Below are 20193 nucleotides of genomic sequence, written 5' to 3'. Positions count from 1 at the left end.
TTGAGGAAGTTATTCTGATGAGACAGCAACTGAGGACCTGGCTGAGCTTCCAGCTACCCAAAAGGCAGGGGCAGCTGCCTTGATCTAATTTCCAATTGTTAGGCCCTGAGAGCTATGCAAAGCCAGAGCCAGGAACCAGGGAAGGTGTCTCTGGCCCTCACAGCTCAGCAGGAATGGCAGGCAACCCCAGACACACTGTGAGCACACCACGCTGAAACAATGGTAAAGCTTCCCAGAAGACAGGATACCTTCCCTGAACCTCAGAGGGTACCAAGTGGTGAGCAGACAGCAGACTACTCCTGGGAAAGGGAGAGAAAAGCAAAAGTCTGCAGGCCAGTAGATAAGATAGCTATACAGCCATATTCTCTTAATATTGTCCAGACAATATTAGTGGAAACCTTTGGGTTTCCACTAATATTGTCTGGACAATATTTCATGCCTTTATCTTATATTCTGAACAGCTACTATGAAGATAACAATACACAACATAGGGTTAAGGATTTAGCTCAGTGGCATAAGTGCCTGGCTGGCAAACCCAATGTTACGAGTTCAATCTCTGGTACCAAAACAAACAAACAAAAATACACAACATATTGTTATTTTGCTACTAGTCTGTTCTGTTTTTATTTTTTCTCTTTAAAAAAAAAAAACAGAATCTGGGGTGTCCAGGCTACATATAACCACTATTTGTGTGAAAACACAAACTTCACCAACCTACTACAGATTCCCAGAACTTTCTGGACTGAAGTCCCAGGAAAATGCACTTTTGACCAGGTTCTGGGACAGAACCTTTAGGAATCAAGGTACGCATCAGCCTTCCAGGTAAAAAATCAGGCTGGCTGAAGTATTTCTTGAAGGTCAAGAGAATATAGAGAATATAGAAGGTCAAGAAAATATATAATAGAAGCCAGTTATAAATACAAGCTATGAACCTGTGACCAGTTGCAGAAATAACTGTCACATGTGTTGGTTTCCTATTTTAATGTTCTTGTGTATATATACACATTAAGCAGGTATCTTTTCCTTTCTAACACAATTGACTTAATATGAGTAAAGTATTGTTAAATCCATGTTGTAGTATTTAAATTATAAAATGTCAAAAGAGTAAGCATCAAAGTTTGCGTTCTATTTTACTTGCATACATTTCCATTTACATACAAGATGCAGAGATTAAGTATGATTCAGGTTGTCAAGTTGACGAGTAGATTGTGAATGTCAATCATGTCAATTTCAATGCATTAAGAAATTCCTTGCGTGTTAGTAAAACACAGTTCTGGTTGTGTCTCTGAATGACTGACAGGCCAGCAAGCTGATGGGAAAAGACCCACACTGATGCAGGTGATATCAACCAAAAGACTCAGCCTGGATGGGATAAGAAAGGAAGAAAAGGAAATATATCCATTTTTAAAGAGCTTGTCTTTGCCATCACTTGGACATCAGTCACCAGTTCCTTCACCCTTCCAATACAGACTTACACCAGAGCTCTGCAAAAGGTTTCCAGACTTTTCACCTTGGACTGGAGCAGCCGTCTTGATTCCTCGTTTTGAGGATTCTTGGTTGAAGCAGCTATTGTGTCCTCCAGCTCTCTGATTCTGCAAGCCTACCTTAATAAATTCCCCTGTATAACTTGTACATATATTTTCCATTGATTCTGTTCCTCTAAAGAACTCTAATACAGACTGTTTTATGACATGGAGCTGCTGCAGGGCAGCACTGGTGTCACATATGCCCACATCTGGTTGAGGGACTGCTGCAGTTGAGTAAAGCTGCAGGCCCTCCAACATGTCCTGACTACTGAACAAAGGTAGCATACTAATCCCCATTTGCAGGGGCCCAAGCACATGGGGCAGATACATCTGCTCGTCCAGTAAGTGAGGCAACATCGTCACTCACTTGGTTTATAATTCTCACAGAAAGGGGTAAGTGGCAATAATAAGGCATAATAATGAAATCTGCTCAGTAAACATCTGATCAAATGAATGATGTTAACAAATGAGTGAAATGACTATGGTTCTACCTGCTAGAAAGGGTAAATACTCTACAGCAAAACCAATTAGTAAGTAGGGAAGGAAATGATGTACAAACAAAAAGTATGACAACCAAAAGACATTTACATGAACCAGCAACTGACGTTTGATTTGCACCAGACTACTCGTCAACACTGTGCAAGCCACTTCCATTAAAAGTTAAAGACAGTGAATGGTCCCAGTCTGTCATTTTTGGTGGTTGTCCCAGTACTGCTTCTTCTGAGGCTCAGACTGTACCCCTGGAGCCTGTACTGTACACCAGAGCCCCAGGTCTAGCTCTCAGTCTGGAAGGCCAGCCCTATCTCCAAACTGAGGCTGGGTGTTTCCCCCGTATTTGCCTTGGTTACTTTTCTCTCATTGCTGAGACTAAACACCATTTTTTGGAGGTTTCAGTCTACACTCAGCTGGTTCCAAGGCAGAGTGGCATGGCACTGGGGCAACACTTCCAGGCAGCACCCAGAGTAAAAGATGGAAGCACAAGCCTCTTCTCCCTTACATTTTATAGAGGCCACCCCCCAATACAGTAGGTGTAGTACTCACAAAATCTCCTTGCCTTCCTTTGCACAGGATAAGGATATTTACAAAGAATGAATCTTGGCTCCCTGCTGAGTCTCTTAGTTAAACTTCTAAACTGCTCACGTTGATCAGTGTATCAACCATAACAGTATCTTTCTTCAGACATGACTTAAAGGCCCGAAAGAAACCCCACAGAGAGCTCCAAGGTGACCAGACTGAAGAAGCTCCAGTGGCCTAAAGTAGAAGTCTCCCCTCTTGAATCTGAAAGGGACTAGACTGGAACAAGAAAAAAGGTGTTTTGGCATTTGGCTTCTGAGATTCAGCACGCTTCTGGCATCACATTTCTAAATCTTGGTGTGATACTGGAAGTGCAGGTAGATGTAAGAGCTGTCAAGCTGTACTGCAGAGTACTCTGGCCACTTGCTAGTTCCACACCATCTCTAAGAGCTCCATGCAGACAGGGTAACAATGTGTCCTTCAGTCTCACCATTGTTAAAATAGCAAAATTCAAAAGGCACCAAACAGATTATGGGGTGTCTTAGTTACTTTTTTCTGGTTGAGACAAACTTTTTTCTCGTTGAGACAAAATACCTGACGCCCAAAGTGAAGCAAGGGAAGGTTTATTTCCTACAGTTTTGGAAGTTTCAGTCCGTACTTAGTTGGCTTCAAGGCAAGATGGCAATGGATGAATTGGCTGTTCATGGGAGGTGCAAACAGCAACCACTGAGCAAGAAAGACACACTTTCTTCCCACTGGTACACTATATGCTGGCTCCACTCCTGGGCAGGTGTAGGATTTATACCACTAATCCAAGCACTAGATAACAAACCAATCACAAATGCTAGATTCAGTCACGTTCATGATTGCATGAGTCTTGGGGGGGGGGTGTCTGACATAAACCATAACATGTGTTGAGAAGGCAAATATTCACACATGTTCAATATAAATACTAAGGTGGAGGAGCCCAAAGTATGATCCCGCAGCCCAAGGCGGCCCAAGACCCTTGCAGGGCTCACTGGGCACATACTCTTTTCTGGTTGAGACAAACTTTTTTCTCATTGAGACAAAATACCAACCACATACTGTAATGAGGCCACATTCCCACGGCAGACTCCAACCAAAGACAAAGGCCAAAAGTAGGTGAAAGCCTGGGCATGGAGGTACACACCTATAATCCCACCACTTGGGAGGCTGAGGCAGAATGAGTTTGAGGCCAGTGTGGGCTACATAAGTTAGTTCAAGGCCAGCCCACAAAAAGAGACAGAGACAAAGAGAGAGACAATGTGTGTGTGTGTGTGTGTGTGTGTGTGTGAGAGAGAGAGAGAGAGAGAGAGAGAGAGAGAGAGAGAGACAGAGAAAGAGAAAGAGAAAGGAATGAGATGAGAATCTAGTTGCTACTGAATCTTGAAAGCAGACTACATGCCCATCATAGATGGAGAAAGAAAGTGTGATTTTTTTTACACATAATGGGGTACTACTCTGCCATAAAGATAAACTGAGTCATCTGTAGGAAAATCAGTTCATCTTGAGACCACACTGTTCAGTGAAACAAGACACAAAGCTTGAATATCACATCGTTTCTCTTAAATAAGAAACTCAAAGTACAAACAAAGAGCAAAATAAAAGATAGATGATATGAAGCAGATGTAGTTTTTCTAAAAAAGATCAAAAGATGGAAGGAGGGGGCAGGGAAGGATGAAAAAAGGAATTAAGTTGTATTATGGACATGCAACAACTCAACACAAGGAATGAAAACATTACATACTGTAAACATTGACAAAACGGCGGTGGGGGGGGTAAAGGCAGGAGGGAGAAAAGGGAAAGGGGATGAAAAAGGAATTAAAATGTAAGATATACATGTACCAATTCCAAATAAGGAATATAAACAATATGTACTATACATATATACTAATAAAAAAACACCTTTAGCAAGACTTGATGTGTGTCAGAAATATCAATAAAAAGGAGGAACGAAAGGGAACTAGCAATATTTTTAAAAACAAAAAACCATAAAGTCATATACTCAAAGGTATTAATTAGAGAAGTTACTAGGAGACTAAGTTATCTGGTAGAGTAATAGTTTTTAAACAGCCACCCATTTGTTCTTAAGTAAATCACTGATACACAATTGCACAGGGGAAAAGAGCATTTTAGCATCATAGATGCAAGCTTCTACCGGCAAGCTCATGAGTAAGTCAATTAATTTGAGCATCAACTCATGAAGTACAACTTGAACAACACCTCCCTTATAGAGGGATCAAGAATTTAATGGTCACTGTTTTCCCATGACAGTACATGCCCTGCACTTAGTAGATCCTGAACAAATGATACTCATATTGCTCATGACAGCAGAAAGAGTTTGTGTTGCTAAAACGTGTTGCTAATAAATGTTTTAAAGACAACAGAAATCACAATGAAGCATACTTTAAGGATAATCATCACTCAGTTTAAAATCATACAACTCTGCATACACAGGGAAATATACGTTCTACAGACACAACAATACTAAAGAAATGGAAACAATCACTAAAACGATCACTTGGAATAAAAATAAAACTGCATTCTATGCCTTCTCCTCACATAAATGGAAATAAAAAGAAAGATTACATAGGACGGAAATCATTTTGTTTCAACTGCAGGAACTTCTTCTAGATGGCTATCCTGGGTTGTGGATGGACAAAAACAGGCAGTTTCCCCTTTTCAAAGGTGATGATTTGAAACATTAACAACAAGTCTTCCTCTTCTCTTTCCTATCCAAGGAATTGAAGTTAATTAAAAGAACAGTCAGATCCACGAAGTACAATGTCAAAGCCCAACTTTTTCCAGACATGGATCATTATTTATTTAAAAGTACGCATAAAGGTAAAATGCTTATTTAAAGCCTCAACAAGAAGTTTCTTCTAATTCATCCACTCTTTGACTTAGTGTATAGCACTATAAATAAAACAGTTGAGAAACTGATGCTATCAAGTATGTCATCTATAGATACAAGAAATGAACAATCTGAGCCCATCTTTATACCCAGCATGCATGCCACATGAGAATCAAGTTACTAGTGACAGAACTTCCAAGTTCAACTAATGAGGCTGGCAAGGGATTGGAGCAGGAGAGACAGACGAATGCCCCAGTTCTGGCCTATACCTTGTCCCCTTCAGTCCAAGGTATCCTTGGATACAGTGAGATCTTTCAGTTCAACGGCATTTCAATGGCATAATACGATACTCTTTGGTTCTAGGAATTCTGATCACCCATACCTTCAAGTTCAAAATTCAATACTAAAAATGGACTTTAATATTTTACAAGTAAAGCATATGGCTCTAATAATGATTTTCACTTTTAAAAAATTTTTATTAATACATGTTTGCAGTACATGATTACATTCATCATGAGGAGATGGTATTTGTACGTGACAAGACAAACAAAAGCCATTCTTATGACATAGGATATAAAATCAACATCACATACTAAAGCAATTCTTTAAATTATCAACACCATGTGGCCACATTTACCAACAGACCCACTTTTGAGCTGGAAAAGGACATTTGCACGTCAACTAGTCCCCTCGGAGTGGCTAGAAAAACAGACTATGGGCTTTACTAAATCTTGTTGGCACCTGGGTTCATATGCAATATAACCATCAAGTCACTGAGCCAGCTCAGCACTGCAACAACAGCATATATGTAACCGTTGTAGAACTGCAACTGTCTGTGCTTCCTGGAGTGTACTTTAGGGAAAATGGAACCACAGAGGAGGGGGCCTTAATGGTGCTAACCAGGCTTTGTGGAAGTATAATTTTCAAAGTATGCAGGCCAAGCCAGGGATATAGCTCAGTGGCATAGCACCTACCTGGTAAGCACAAGGTCATAAGTTTGATCCCTAGTACAAAACAAAAAACAAAGTATGCAGGCCAGAAAACTGCAATCAATAATCAGCTTTAAAACACAAATAACAGAAATATTTAAAATAACTATTTTATTATATGGGAAATATGAATATTTGTCAGAAATGCAGGATGGGGGCATTTTACACATGTGAGGGACCAAAATTAAATCTTTTGAGTTTCTCTATAATGTGTGGGTCAGGAACGAAAATAAGGCTGAAGTGCCAGGAAGGTTGGGAATTATCTTCATCTTCTAGGCCCCACTTCTGGTCTGCAATCCAAGGCCAACCCAGCCCTGGTCCATCCAAGCACTTGCAGAACAGCAACTGGCCTTACCCTCAGGCCAGGCCTGCAGCAGGCAAACAGTGCTCCTTGCACAGTATCCCAAAGGCCTGAGGCAGGAGCATCCCAACTACAGCTTTCTCTGCTTCTCTCATCATTCTTCTAATACTACTTTCTCAACAAGTAGAAAAATAGGCTATAAGTGGGTTTAGCCAGCAATAAATATTCCTAAATCAGACACTAAAAAAATACAGCTCTCAATAATGCAAATCAACCTTGATATTACTTATTATACTGCCTTCTCTTTGACTTTTCTCATATCAATTCCTAATTTGAGATGTTTTCCAAATATCACTATGAAAAACAAATAGGAACAACATAAGAATCAGTGGCTCTAGAATTAAGCAGGTTTGAGAAGCACTGTTTCACATTTAAAGGGTGGGAGAGCAGAGGGTCAGCCTTGTGCAATCCGCCTTGTGAGGAAGCAGACCATAGAGCTCCCAGGAGTACCACTGCCTCAGGAAGCTACCCACAGCTCCCCAGTCCACCACTCGAGGCAGCAAGCAACGAGTTCTGATCTAAGGTTCTAAAGTTTGAAGTTAAACCAAAAGAAGCAGCAGTATGTCTTACCACAATCACTCACTCACTCACTTATCACTACATTATTTGCATCACAAGAAAATATATTATCCCTTAAGCACTACACCTAAACTGAGAAGAAAATGTCTCTCCACAAAGTCTGGGAATTAGCCTATGTGCCCAGAGACCAATGTTTTAGCTAAACAATACACTGTAAGCCCTACTCTGTAGTATTTGCACGGATTAACTATAATTATCAAGTAACTATCTCCAAAAGAACTATTAAAACTATTATTAAAAACATATGTAACAAACAAAAATGCCCTGTAAATCATATTATTGCACACAGGATTATCAGAAGCTATGCATGTAGAAGATCTTAAGGACTCTAGAAGACCCAGAAAAGAGATCCTAGGGCCATGCCCGTAGCCGCTCCAGCCAGCATGCCGAGGGCCAGGTCACTGTCACTGTCTCGATACCGCTCACGAATGATGACTTGGTTGGTAGGCTGTTGTCCATAGAGTCCTAAAAAAGAAGAAAAAAGAACTTTGAGAAGCAAAGTTGTTAAGTCACTCAGTTACTACTCCCTCAGGCACAGTCACTGTGCCTCCTCTCCATAGAACCAACACTCACTTCCCTCTCACCTGGCACATACCTTCCTCTGGAGAAGGGGCAGCTGGCAGTCTGTACCAGCCCTCCCCAATCAGACCTAGCACACAGCCCAGCAAGGAGGACACCTCTGTCGAAGGAGTGCACTAAGGGAAAAATCAAGACTGTTGGCTGGCCAGGGTTAAAGTCCACAACACCAAGAGGAGGCCCTAGGGAAGCAGGAGATTGTGCTCCTACTGTCCACATCAGCTCTCCATGCCATGTCTATTGGGACCACAGACAAACAGAAAGAACACAAAACACACAGCCTGCAAACAATGAGAGCTGAAAACTCCCAGAGCAAGCCCAAAGGGAAAAGCCTGTTTAAAACTCAATGTACATACACAAAAAATGAATTCACCTCTTCACATTCATGCAAACCAATTTTTAAGTTAAACCTTAAAATTTGTTAACACAACTCGACCTTCATTTTTAATCACATTTATGTAATTAAAACTATGTGAGAACTATTTGAAATATTGACTTCTATTTGTTAGAACTGAACATTTCTAAAAAAGCAAACCTTAAAACAAATTTAGTATTTAATATGCATTATCAAAATTTACAAGTAGAAATGTATTTTTTCTTCCATGCTTCAGTTATACTACTTATTAGCTACTAAACTTTCAAACTGCCTCACATATTAACAAACTTTACTCATTTATCTCATTTCTTTCAACCCCAAGACAGTAGAAAACTAGTCCATTACTATCATATATACCTAGATAAAGAACAGATAGGAGGCCAGCAGAACAACACAGGCTGGCATTTCCTAGTACTTACCAGCCTGAGCACTAACCGTGTTTATGATGCTTTAAGTGCTCAGGCTGGTAAGTACTAGGAAATGCCAGTGCTGACTTAATACAGTGACCTCTGAGTAGGACAGGTATCACCCCCAGTTTATAGATGGGCAAACTGAGGTTCACAAAGGTTAATATTTAGTAGAATTACCTAACATGAGTATTAATAAGTGTTTAAAAAGCAAGCAAAAAGAAGGAAAACACTGTTTCCATAACAAATGAGCCAGATATTTTAAGCTACACTAAATAAAGGCAGGTCACTTTTAGAAATCACTATCAAACTGAGAAAATGCTGAGATGAGGAAAAGGGCAGTAAACACTAACTCGAGAAGTGCATCCTGAACTTTCCCCTAAAAACTCTAATGCAGCAATATATGTTAATATGCTCTCTACTAGACAAAAGTGAAAGACTCCTACTGCTGAGAACCAGGCTTCATCTGGTGCAGAGTGGGCAATAATTGATATTAATATACTGGCATAAAATAAATTGAGAGACTGTCCTAGGTCTAAGTGACTATGGCTAGGCCTGAAGCTGGTGTGGGGACAAAATTAAGACCCCGGCCAAAGCCAGGACTGAAACCAGCAAAAGTTTGTGAAGTCCTGGCACCTCAAAGCAAGAGAAACACTACAGCTGAGGACTCTTACTCACCTAAATTCCTTCTAGCACAGTAGTCTCAGCAGATAATCAGATTACTAGTCAACCATAGTCTGCTTTTGTGTGCATTTCCAAAAATGCTTTGTTCTTTGAATCCTTAAGCCTTGCATCAGCAATTCACCATTATCACTTTGTGCAGCCCACCAGCACATCCCCAATTAAGCTGTGCACTGTGCCTCAGGGTCTTAATTCTCCATGGGCTTTGACCATCCTAGTGCCCCTTGTAACTAAAATATGTATCTCGTTTGCATTTTATTCCTCCATTGTATCCCTGACCAGGACATCAGTGTTCCTAGGCCGGGGGCCCAGTATTCCACCCAAGGAGCCAACTCAAAACAAAGATGTAAACCCCACATCAAAGAACAATGCAAGTCAGATGTAATGGTAATGGTACACAGCTATAATTCCAGCACTCAAGAGACAGAGAAGGAGGATCACCTTGAATTTGAAACCATCCAGGCCTAACTAGTGAGTTCAAGGCCAGCCTGAACTACATAGCAAATCTTGTCTCAACAAAACAAAACAACAATAAAAAGATAGCTGAATCAAGTTCATTAACATAGATCAATCAAAGTAGGACTTTTACAGTGTATATTTAGTACTCTCTCTACTTTTTCAATTGAAAGACTGGCCTCTGGTCCAAATTACACTAACTACAAGGCTGTGTTTAAATAACTCCCTATATATTAACTAGAAGGTTCTCTATGGGCCAGCAGTCAGCAGGGAGATGCTTGAAAGCAAGAGAGCAAAGAGTTGGTGGTGCATCACAGGGTCTCAGGAGGCTGAGAAGTGTACCAGTCTGGCTGCCAGTACAGAGCTGTTGTGGGATCCACTTAGTCCTCCCACACAAACAGGCCTGCTGGTGGGCAGATCACCACACTAAGGCTGGACAATCACCAACTTGGACCCTCCACATTCAAAAATCTGCCAACTTGTATGGTAAGTATTATAAAGTGCTGCAGAGAGGGGACCACCTTCTCTTATCAGGCAAAGAGGAAAGCAAAGGTGGCATCTGATATCCAAAAATTTACTTAACAGCTTTTTTTTCTCCTCCAAGTTTCTGCTCTTCAACGTAAGAAGAAATTATCTGCCATCATTCTGTTCTGTGAACTGGAGACTAAAAAAGAGTCAACTTATTGTCTGATAAAAACAGGACTTAAAAACCTACCACCCTCAGTAAAACACTGAAAAATTAACAGACATAGGAAAATAATTCATAAAAGAGAAAAAAGAATCAGTTAACAATTATAAAGACAATGTTCACATTTGTTAGTCATCCTAAAGACGCAGTTAAAGCAACTCCACTGTTCTATTCTAAGGATTCTAAAGTTACCACAACTTTCAGAACCTAACAATTCTCAATCTCTAGCATCACAAATTGGTAAACTGTTCTGAGAATCAATTTGGTAAAACACTGTAACAGTAACACATAAAATGATATAAAGTTTGGAATTTCCCTCAAAATAACTCAAGAGGTAGCGAGAAGTGGAAATGAAGGTGAACACTGAGCCCTAATGTGGTAATGCTGAATGAAGCTAGTGATGGTTCATTACACTGCCATTCTACTCCATAACAGAAAATTTGCATTGCTTTCTGTCTCAGAAAAAAATCTCAAAATGTCTATCCCTTTGACATGTTGATTTACTACACAAAAACTGTGTTCTAAGACATATTTAACAAAAATGCAAGCTGTATGACTTCCAGGAAGAGAAAAGTCAGTGCCTCCCATGAGCCTACCAGCACTCAGGCTGAAAATCAAACCACCACCACCACCACCACCACCCACAAGCGACCCACTGGTTCAGAGGACAGGCTGAGTTGATAGCAAGTAAAGCAACTAAATGCTTGTGTTGTCTGGTTGATTTTGCAGGCCTGGGGCCAGCAATCTGAGCATTTCTTGGGAGGATGACAGTATACAACATAGCAAATATGGGAGATTTCCTTCTATCTTGTTTTTGAAATCCAATACTGTTTTCACTGTTTGGCTTATTCTGATTGCTTTGCTTTATTCAATATTTTGTTTTGATTGGTTTTATTCTGCTTTGTTTTTGGTTTGATTTTGCTATACCTGATGGAATGGACAACTATTGTGAAGATCATAAGATATACTATTGTAGCTATTGTTGTTTTCCTAATAACCTGCTTTTAAGTTCTGTATCAATTTTGCTGCTTTGTTTAGATTGGTTTTGTTCTGTTTTGTTTTGTTGGAGTTCATTATCCTTAAAATAAAAAAAGACACTTAACAGAATAAAAATGAAAATTGAAGCAGTCAAAGCATTATTCACTATAAAAGCAAAAAAAAAAAAAAGAGTTGTCAATATTGAATATTGGAAGATTTCACTTATATCACCCAATACAACACACAATCACTAAAATTACCTAAGAATATTCTGCAGCACTTTAAGCAGCATATAAAATTTAAATTCACAACTGAAGTATAAAAAGTATAAAAGTACAATAAACATTTAATGCCATAATTATATTTTACAGGTCTTCCCCATCACATAAAAAGTCAAGCAAGTCCACATGGGTGAGGAAAATTCACAGAGCTTTGCAGGCCAGGAATGATACTAGTTTTTACTATCTCTAATCAGGAAACTGTCTCATGTAGCAGACACTAGATGTGTCACTGCACGACATACATCTGAGAGTCACCCAGGACTTGCAGACTCCCAGGACACTGCCATCAACGTCAACGTCCTTTCCAATGCTTTTGTATGGAGGACGCATACCTTTGCTGTCAGCCCCATAGACAGTCCCTCCTCCCACACATCCTCAGCAGCTCAGCTGTGGCCTGCACTTCCTCCACTGTTGCCTCTAGTACCCTGGTGTAGCACTCAGTGTCTGCCCTGTCTGATGTCACAGGTGGCCTTGCATGGACCCTCATGCAAGGCCAGAAATTGAAAAGTTCCACACAGACCCAGCAAGTCAAATTTATAGCTTGTTTCTTGTGAAGCAAAGAATGGAAAGCAACACATCACAACCCCAGAATTAACAGCAGGCCCTGGCAGGCCTCTATTTCCCTATGAAACAGAATAATAATAAGTAGAGATTACTGTCCAACAATGTTACCAGAAGGATATACCAGGTGAAAAATAATCTCAAATCCCTTAAAATGGCCTTTTACATTAGTTGATTCTTGATATAAGTGAAAATACAGTAGGTCCAAATTGTCTTCTTGAGAACTAATTTGTACACAACAGTGAAATGAAATTCTAAAAATCAATACCACTTTGTAAAGCAATGTGAAAATACAAAAAGACTCCTTAAAAAAAAAATTGAAACCACAGTAGTAGAGACCAACCATAAAATGCAGTTCACTTAGCCTTAAACTGAGAAATGAAAATCTTTGCATGAAGAGAAACAAGGTCAGGTGAGTTACCTGCATATGGGTACTGGTAAGGTACGGCATACGCATGCCCATTCGCAGCATAGACAACCTGAGTTCCCATCGGGTATGCACCACCATATGAACCATAGCCATATGCTTGCTGAAAAACAAAACAGGCCCATTAGAAACACAATCTTGAAACCTCTGGTAATGTACTCAAATTGAGTTTCCAAGTTGCAGTCAAGAAAACTTACATCATTAAGAAGAACACAAGACAATGTGATTATGCCTTTTTAAAAGATTACTAAAGAATAAAAAGTAAAGTCTGCTTTACGGATATATGGTAAATAAGCCTTGTTTTACCCCATTACAATCAACTACCACATTTCCACCAAAATAATACTGGATAACATTAACTTAGGCTTGACAAAGATGCAAGAGGAAACTTCCAGGATGATGGTGGAGTGGTAAGCAGCAGAGAAAACAGCCTTTCTCAGAGTCACCATCCAGATGCTAGAATATAGCATTGTGAGGAAAACAGCAATACAAGTGGGTCCCCTGGATCCAGAAATAATCTGAAGTACCAACTGAAATCCACACAAAGAGTAAAAAGAAAAATTTCAACAAAGAAAGTGGTGCCTAGTGGCACTTTCTCCCTGAACTGGACTGCAAGAGGAGCTCTTTGAATCTGGGGAAGCAGAGTCAGGGTGACAAGTGACAGCTGGCAACACCGGAGGCCTCTGCAGAGATTCACCAGTGGAGAGGAGCAGCAAACATGGAAGACTGCACTGGCTAGTGGTTAAGTGCAGAGGACATAGTCTTCCAGCAGGGAGAGTGATTATCTGGGAGCCATTTTGGAGACAGGACAGATAAGCCCAGAACCCAGAACTGCTGCCAGCTTCCTCTAGCAGCTCAGAGCTGGGCACAAACCCATGGAAATTGCTTGGACTGCGGCAAGCCCAATGAGTCTGGTCTCAGGGCAAGCCTGCTGAGGTTATCCATTACTCTGCCATAAAGCAACTGCTTAGCTTGCTGGGATAGATCTGCACAATTAAGGACTATATCTACACAGGTTGCGTATTAGTGAACCCAGAGAGAATCCTGGAAGTGGACTTGTTTGTTTTTCTTTTTCATTTTTTTTTGTTCTGTTTCATTTTATGTTTTTGTGTTTGTTTGTTCTCAGTTTCCATCGTTTTTATATGACTGTGAGAGTGGTTTCTAACCTCTTTGTGAGTATGGTTCTGTTCTGTTCTTCCTTTTATCTCTTCCATCTCTCTTTTCCTTCAGTCTTCTGAACCAGTTTCCCCAAGTTGGTGTCATTCCCCTAGGTCCACCAACCTTACTTCTAAGATCTTTTTCTTTTTGCATTTTTCTATTTTCTCCTTAATCTATTTTAAAATTTTAACCCCCAAAAGCAAAACTGACACATTATGGACTTATATATAGCATATATTATCTGGTTGATTTAACTATTGTGATATAATCACAAACCTAGGTTATCTGGTTAAAACTTACAAATTAAGTACAGCTCAGTTTGTTGTTTTTTAGGCTGTATTTGACGATATTGGTACCACTATAGCCAAAATTGACCTTATTGTCCTAAATAGCTGTTGGTCCTAGTATCCATGACTAAGATTAACTATGGGTCACAGAAAATACAGTGGCACAGAGCCAGTCAAGTAAGGACTAAGCCAAAAAAGTAACAATTTCTCATCACCAATAGACTGAAGAGGTAAGATTTTCCAACACATTCAAAACCCAAATCACAGCTATAACTCAAAGAAGTAATCACTTAAAGAGTCCTAAATATCACAAATAAAGCAATCCACTACAGGCAACTTGCAAGTATTACCCCAGGAATAAAACTAAAAAAAAATAGAAACTAAAATGAGAAGATACTGATGCAAAAAATAGACGAGCTTAAGAAAAATATGGAAAATCAGCATAAAAAATGGAATTCATAAGACATATTCTTGCAGATATCCAGGATAACATAAACTCCATTGAAAATATGCAAAGTGAGGGAGGCAGAACAAAGATGGTGGATAGGTACCAGCTGGCTACAGAGGTTCCCTGAGATAGTCAGGGAACATAATACAGCGTGGGGTGCCCCGAACAGAGGGAGATGACTTCTCTCATCCCAAGAAGAAACTAAGAAGAAAAAAACCAATCAAACATACAATTCCGGTACTATTATTGGAACAGCTGAAGATTCAGTGCTCCTGCTGCAGCAGACGACTTGCCAAGCTGTCCGAGGTTCCGCCACTTCGACTCACGTGTAGATACAGTCACACTGAAGTCAGGGGTCAGCCAGCCGAATGGAGAGCTAAGCTGACAGGGAGCCTGCATTGACCTGTGGTGAGTGACAGGGGTGGTGCCATTCCACAGAAACCAGGTCTCTGGCAGATGACATTCTAGGACCAGGCAGGACTGGCAAGTACAAGGGGCAGCAGTGACTTCAGTCAGTTGTTCCCTTCCCAAACGGGAATGGTGGCATGAGCTAGGCCTGGGTCAGGCAACCTGGCTGAGACCCAATAGGTGATCCAATAGGTTACCCAAAATCAATTCCCTACAGCGGTGGCGTACACTAATGCAGTAAAGTCTCAGAAGTTTGACTGACCCAGGGGGCAGTCGGCACACAGTTATATAGTACAGGCCTCAGCAGCTTGACTGATCCAGAGGGGAGAGGCCAGCATACACTGGCCCTGTTTGCAACTCACTAGCACACTGCAGTGGAAAGGGTCACCTAGCCAGCATGCTTCAGAAAAATTGTAACCAACAAACCAAAACTGGGGCCTCCTGAAAGAAATAAAAAAGATGGGAAGAGGAAGCAAAAACAAAAAGTCCCCAGGTCCCAACCCTGAGAACACTGACCCACGACAGATAAATACAAAGGAGAATGAGAACAGCAAATATGCAATATCAGACATGGGACCAGTGGACAGAAAGAGATATCTTTAGGACCTCATAGACAAGTTAAAAAGTGAAATATTTAGCCAAGTAAAGCAAGATATAAGAAGATTAATAAAAGAGATGCTAAGCACCCCTCAAGCAGATACAGACGGAAGAAGGGAGGAAGTCAAAGGAGAGAACCATTTGATGAAGAATATAAAGAAAATATAGAATACATGAAGCAGATTCAAAGAGATTACCAGGAAATTAAAAACTCCATGGAAAGATGGCAAATCTGCTTGAAAGAAACTAAGCATAGATTATCCAAACTGGAGGACAATTTTACAATGTGTCATTATGAAAGGAAAAACTTTTTAAAAATAACAAAGAAAAGTAGTAACAATACAAAGGCTAGAAGATGACAAAAGGATCTATAACTTGAGAATAAAGAATGTAAATGAAGAAACTGGGATACAAACAAAGGAACTACAAAGTTTATTCACAGAAATAATTAAGGAAAACTTCCCAAACATAGGAAAAGGAAATGATATTCTAATGTATGAGGCATACACAACTCCAGCCACCTACAACCAGAATAGAGCTACACCCAGCCAAATAATAATCAAGATCCCAGAAATTCAATATAAGAACAGAATATTAAAAGCTGTTAGAGACAAGAAACAGAAAACCTATAAAGGAAGGCCCATCCAAATAACGGCAGACTTCTCGACACAAACCATCAAGTCAACAAGAGCCTGGAGTGAAATATTTCAAACCCTAAAGAAAATAACCTCCATCCCAGATTGATATACCCTGCTAAACTGTCTCTAGAAATTAAAGGAGAAGCAAGATGCTTCCAAGACAAAGAAAAACTTGGGAAATTTGCAACAGCCAATCCAACTCTACAGAGAATACTCTAGGGCATTCTAGAGAGAGAGAAAAGTACTAGGATTCCAAGAACAGTGGCAGAGAATGGAGCCACTTGCTCAATGAATGGAGCAAAAAACAGAATAAAGAAGACAAGCAGACAAATGATGGGAAAAAGAGCGTAACAGAAATGAGGCAGAGAAGATTTTGTTCAAAATTGATATGATTGATAGTCTCAAGTCTGAGAGTATAGGCAACTACACTGAAGACTCAGCAATGCACATTCTGGTTTGATAACTGCCGGTTTTTGAAGTTCTATACTATAAACAAAGTTTTGTTTTTATTAATACTGTTATGTACTGAAATATTCAATTATACTATGCCTGATGATATAGCCAATTCTATTGGAGATAACAAGAGACAACACAGGAACTATAGTAGAATGATTCGTACAATGGTCTTATAGGTTTATTTCGTTTCATGTGTTTATAGGAATATGTTTTGTTTTGCCTTGCTTTGTTTTGTTTCTCCCTCTAATACAAAAAGGATAGAAATACATGTTAAGACTCATGCATGTATATAATCTATAAACAGTTTATGAGAACTGATCATATGACACATAATGAAATGAACAGATACTCTGAAGAAAAAGACATTAAAATCCCCAGTGCTGATCCTGGAGGGTCATAATGTGAAACCCAGGAATAGTATTATTCTTTGTTCAGAGTGATATTAGCCTGCTTGGGTTTATTTAATTTCAACATAACTGAAGAGATGGATAACTTTATGTATGTTTAAGTGTATAGGATTGATAACCATATTTCTAAGTTTTTGTTGGCTAGTTGAACAGAACTGGTTGCAATCTCACTGTTTGAATCCTCACTTTATAAGCTCCACTTTAGTATCTTGAATAACTATTTATAAGAAGACAATCTGTAATCATCACTTAGTGATTTCTTACTGTTTATTTTTTTTCTTTGAAACTATGTATTATTTCTACCCATTTTCTGTTTGGTATAATCTTTCTTTAAATTAAATTTTTTAAAAAAAGATACTACAGTACCCAGTGCTGATCATGGAATGTCATGATGTGAAAAAATAATAATAATAGAACTAAGTCAAACTTTTGAATAAATGGACCTAGTAGATGTCTACAATGTTCCCTCACACAAAATCAGAATACACATTCTTCTCAGTTGCATGCAGGACATTCTCCAAAATAGACTACACACTGGCTCATAGAACATGATTAAGTAAATGCAAAGGAACTGCAACTATCCCATGCATACTATCAGACTGCAGTGCAATGAAACTGGAAATCCATGCCAAAGGAAACCACAAGAACTTCATCAACACATGGAAATTGAGTAGCACTAAAATGAACAACCAATGGGTCACAGATGAAATTAAAGAAAAATTTAAGACAGTTTTTATAGCTGAATAATAAGGACAATACAACATACGGGAAATTGTGGGACACAATGAAACTAGTCTTAATAGGAAAACTGCTAGTAGTAAATACTGTATCAGGAAAACAGAACACGTGCATATAAACAACTTATCGTGGAACCTTAAACTTCTAGAAAAAGAAGAGAAGGCTAAACCAAAAGCTTGTATAAGGCAGAAAATTATAAAGATCAGAACAGAAATTAACACATTAGAGACTAAAAAACCAATACACACAATCAATGCACAGAAAAGTTGGTTCTTTCAAATATTAAATAAAATTGACAAACCCTTAGACAAACTTCTCAAAAAAAGGGAAGACTCAAATCCACCTAATTAGGAATAAAATGGATGAAATCACTACAGATCTTGCATAAATCTAGAAAATCATCTAAACCTACTTTGAAAATTTGTATTCTAACAAGATAGAAAATATGGAAGAAATGGACAGATTCCTAGATACATATGTATTACCAAAGCTGAATCCAGAGCAAAAAGGCCTAAATAACCTAATATCAATGAATGAAATTGAAAATTTAATTAAAAACCTATCAACAAAGAAAAGCACAGGCCCTGATGTATTCACTGCTGAATTCTCCAAAAAGTTTAGAGAAGACATAACACCATTATGTTTCAAACACTTTAATGAAACTGAATGGGAAGCAATACTTCCAAATTGATTCCTGGAAAGAAGCATTCTCCTGATATGAAAATCCCAGGACTCAAATAAGAAAGAGAATCACAGGCCAGTCTTCCTAATGAACACTGATGCAAAAATTCTCAATAAGATACTGGCAAACAAACTGAAGCAAACTGTCAAGAAGATTATACACCATGATCAAGAAGGATTCATTCCAGGGATGCAGGATGGTTCAACATACAAAAATCCATAAACATAATACACCATATCAACAAAGCAATGGAAAAAAATCATATGATCATCTCAATAGATGCAGAAAAAGCTTCTGACAAAGTCCAGCAATCATTCATGATAAAAACCCTACAGAAAACTAGAATAGATGGTCTTTACCTCAATCTGATAAAAGCCATCTATGACAATCCAATAGCCAACATGATGCTGAATGGACAAAAACCAAAAATTTTGTCTCTAAAATCAGGAACAACACAAGGATATTGACTGTCTTGTTTCTTATTCAGCATAGTCCTGGAAACTTTACCCATAGCAATTAGACAAAAGAAAGAAAAGGAACAAAGATCAGAAAGGAATAAGTTAAACTATCGTTATTTGCAGATATGATGCTATACCTAGAAAACCCCAAAATCCCTACCAAAAGACTACTGGATTTAATACACAAATTCAGTAACACAGCTGGTCAAAAAGTCAACACTCAGCCAGGTGTGGTAGCTCACGTCTGTAATCCCAGCACTCGGGAGGCTGAGACAGGAGGATCACTGCGCGTTCGAGACCAGCCTAGGCTACAAAGTGAGCACAGGGCCAGCCTCAACAGCACAGCGAGACCCTGTCTCAAAAAGACAAAAAAAAAAAAGTCAACACTCAAAAATCAATATCCTTCTTGTACATGAGTAACAAACTCACTGAGTGAGAAGTAAGGGAAACAATAGCTTTTACAATAGCATCCAAAACAACAAAATATCTAGGAATCAATCTAATGAAGGATATAAAAGACCTCCACATTGAAAACTACAGTTCTCTGAAAAAGGAGATTGAAGAGGATACTAGAGAATGGAGAGATATCCAGTACTCTTGGGTAGGAAGAAGCAAAATAGGGAATATGGCCATACTTCCAAAATTGTTAACAGACTGAATTCAATCCCACTCAAAATTCCCACCATCTATACCCAGGCATATAATAATCAACATCCCAGAAATTCAACATAAGACCAGAATATTAAAAGCTGTTAGAGAAAAGAAACAAATCACCTACAAAGGAAAGCTCATCAGAATCACAGCAGACTTCTCAACATAAACCCTCAAACCAAGAAGAACATGAAGTGAAGTATTCCAAATTCTAAAAGAAAATGACTTTCAACCCAGATTCATGTACCTGGCAAAACTATCCTTCAAATGATCAATATAAATGGCTTCAATTCACCAATTAAAAGAAACATACTGGCAGAATGGATCAAGAAACAACATCCAACTATACACTATGTACAAGAAACCCATATAATATAAAGGGAAATTCATAGAATGAAAGTTGAAACATGGAAAACAATACTTCATGCAACAAGAACCCAGAAAAAAACAAGGGTAGCTATTGTGTTTGCAGACAATGTGAATTTCAAGC

General features: G+C 39.0%; 1 protein-coding gene across 6 annotated transcripts in view; it reads right to left on the bottom strand.

The window, feature by feature from the left end:
• Window positions 1-5870: 5870 nt before the first annotated feature.
• The window catches only part of Plekhb2 (pleckstrin homology domain containing B2), a 102119-nt gene continuing 87796 nt past the window's right edge, over window positions 5871-20193 (bottom strand). For all 6 annotated transcript variants that reach the window (XM_063258780.1, XM_063258777.1, XM_063258779.1 and 3 more), the window contains 2 exons: window positions 12770-12878; window positions 5871-7809 (listed from right to left, as the gene is read on the bottom strand). In XM_063258780.1, coding sequence (XP_063114850.1) covers window positions 7673-7809; window positions 12770-12878 — 246 coding nt within the window. In that variant the 3' untranslated portion in view covers window positions 5871-7672. The remainder of the gene's footprint in view (window positions 7810-12769; window positions 12879-20193) is intronic.

The sequence above is a fragment of the Cavia porcellus genome, unplaced genomic scaffold (genome assembly GCF_034190915.1).
Source record: "Cavia porcellus strain 051 isolate PalLab524CR breed Dunkin Hartley unplaced genomic scaffold, mCavPor4.1 scaffold_12, whole genome shotgun sequence".
In the NCBI taxonomy this organism is placed as follows: Eukaryota; Metazoa; Chordata; class Mammalia; order Rodentia; family Caviidae; genus Cavia; species Cavia porcellus.
Note: the sequence above shows the minus strand (reverse complement) of the source record. Positions and strands in the feature narration are given on the sequence as shown.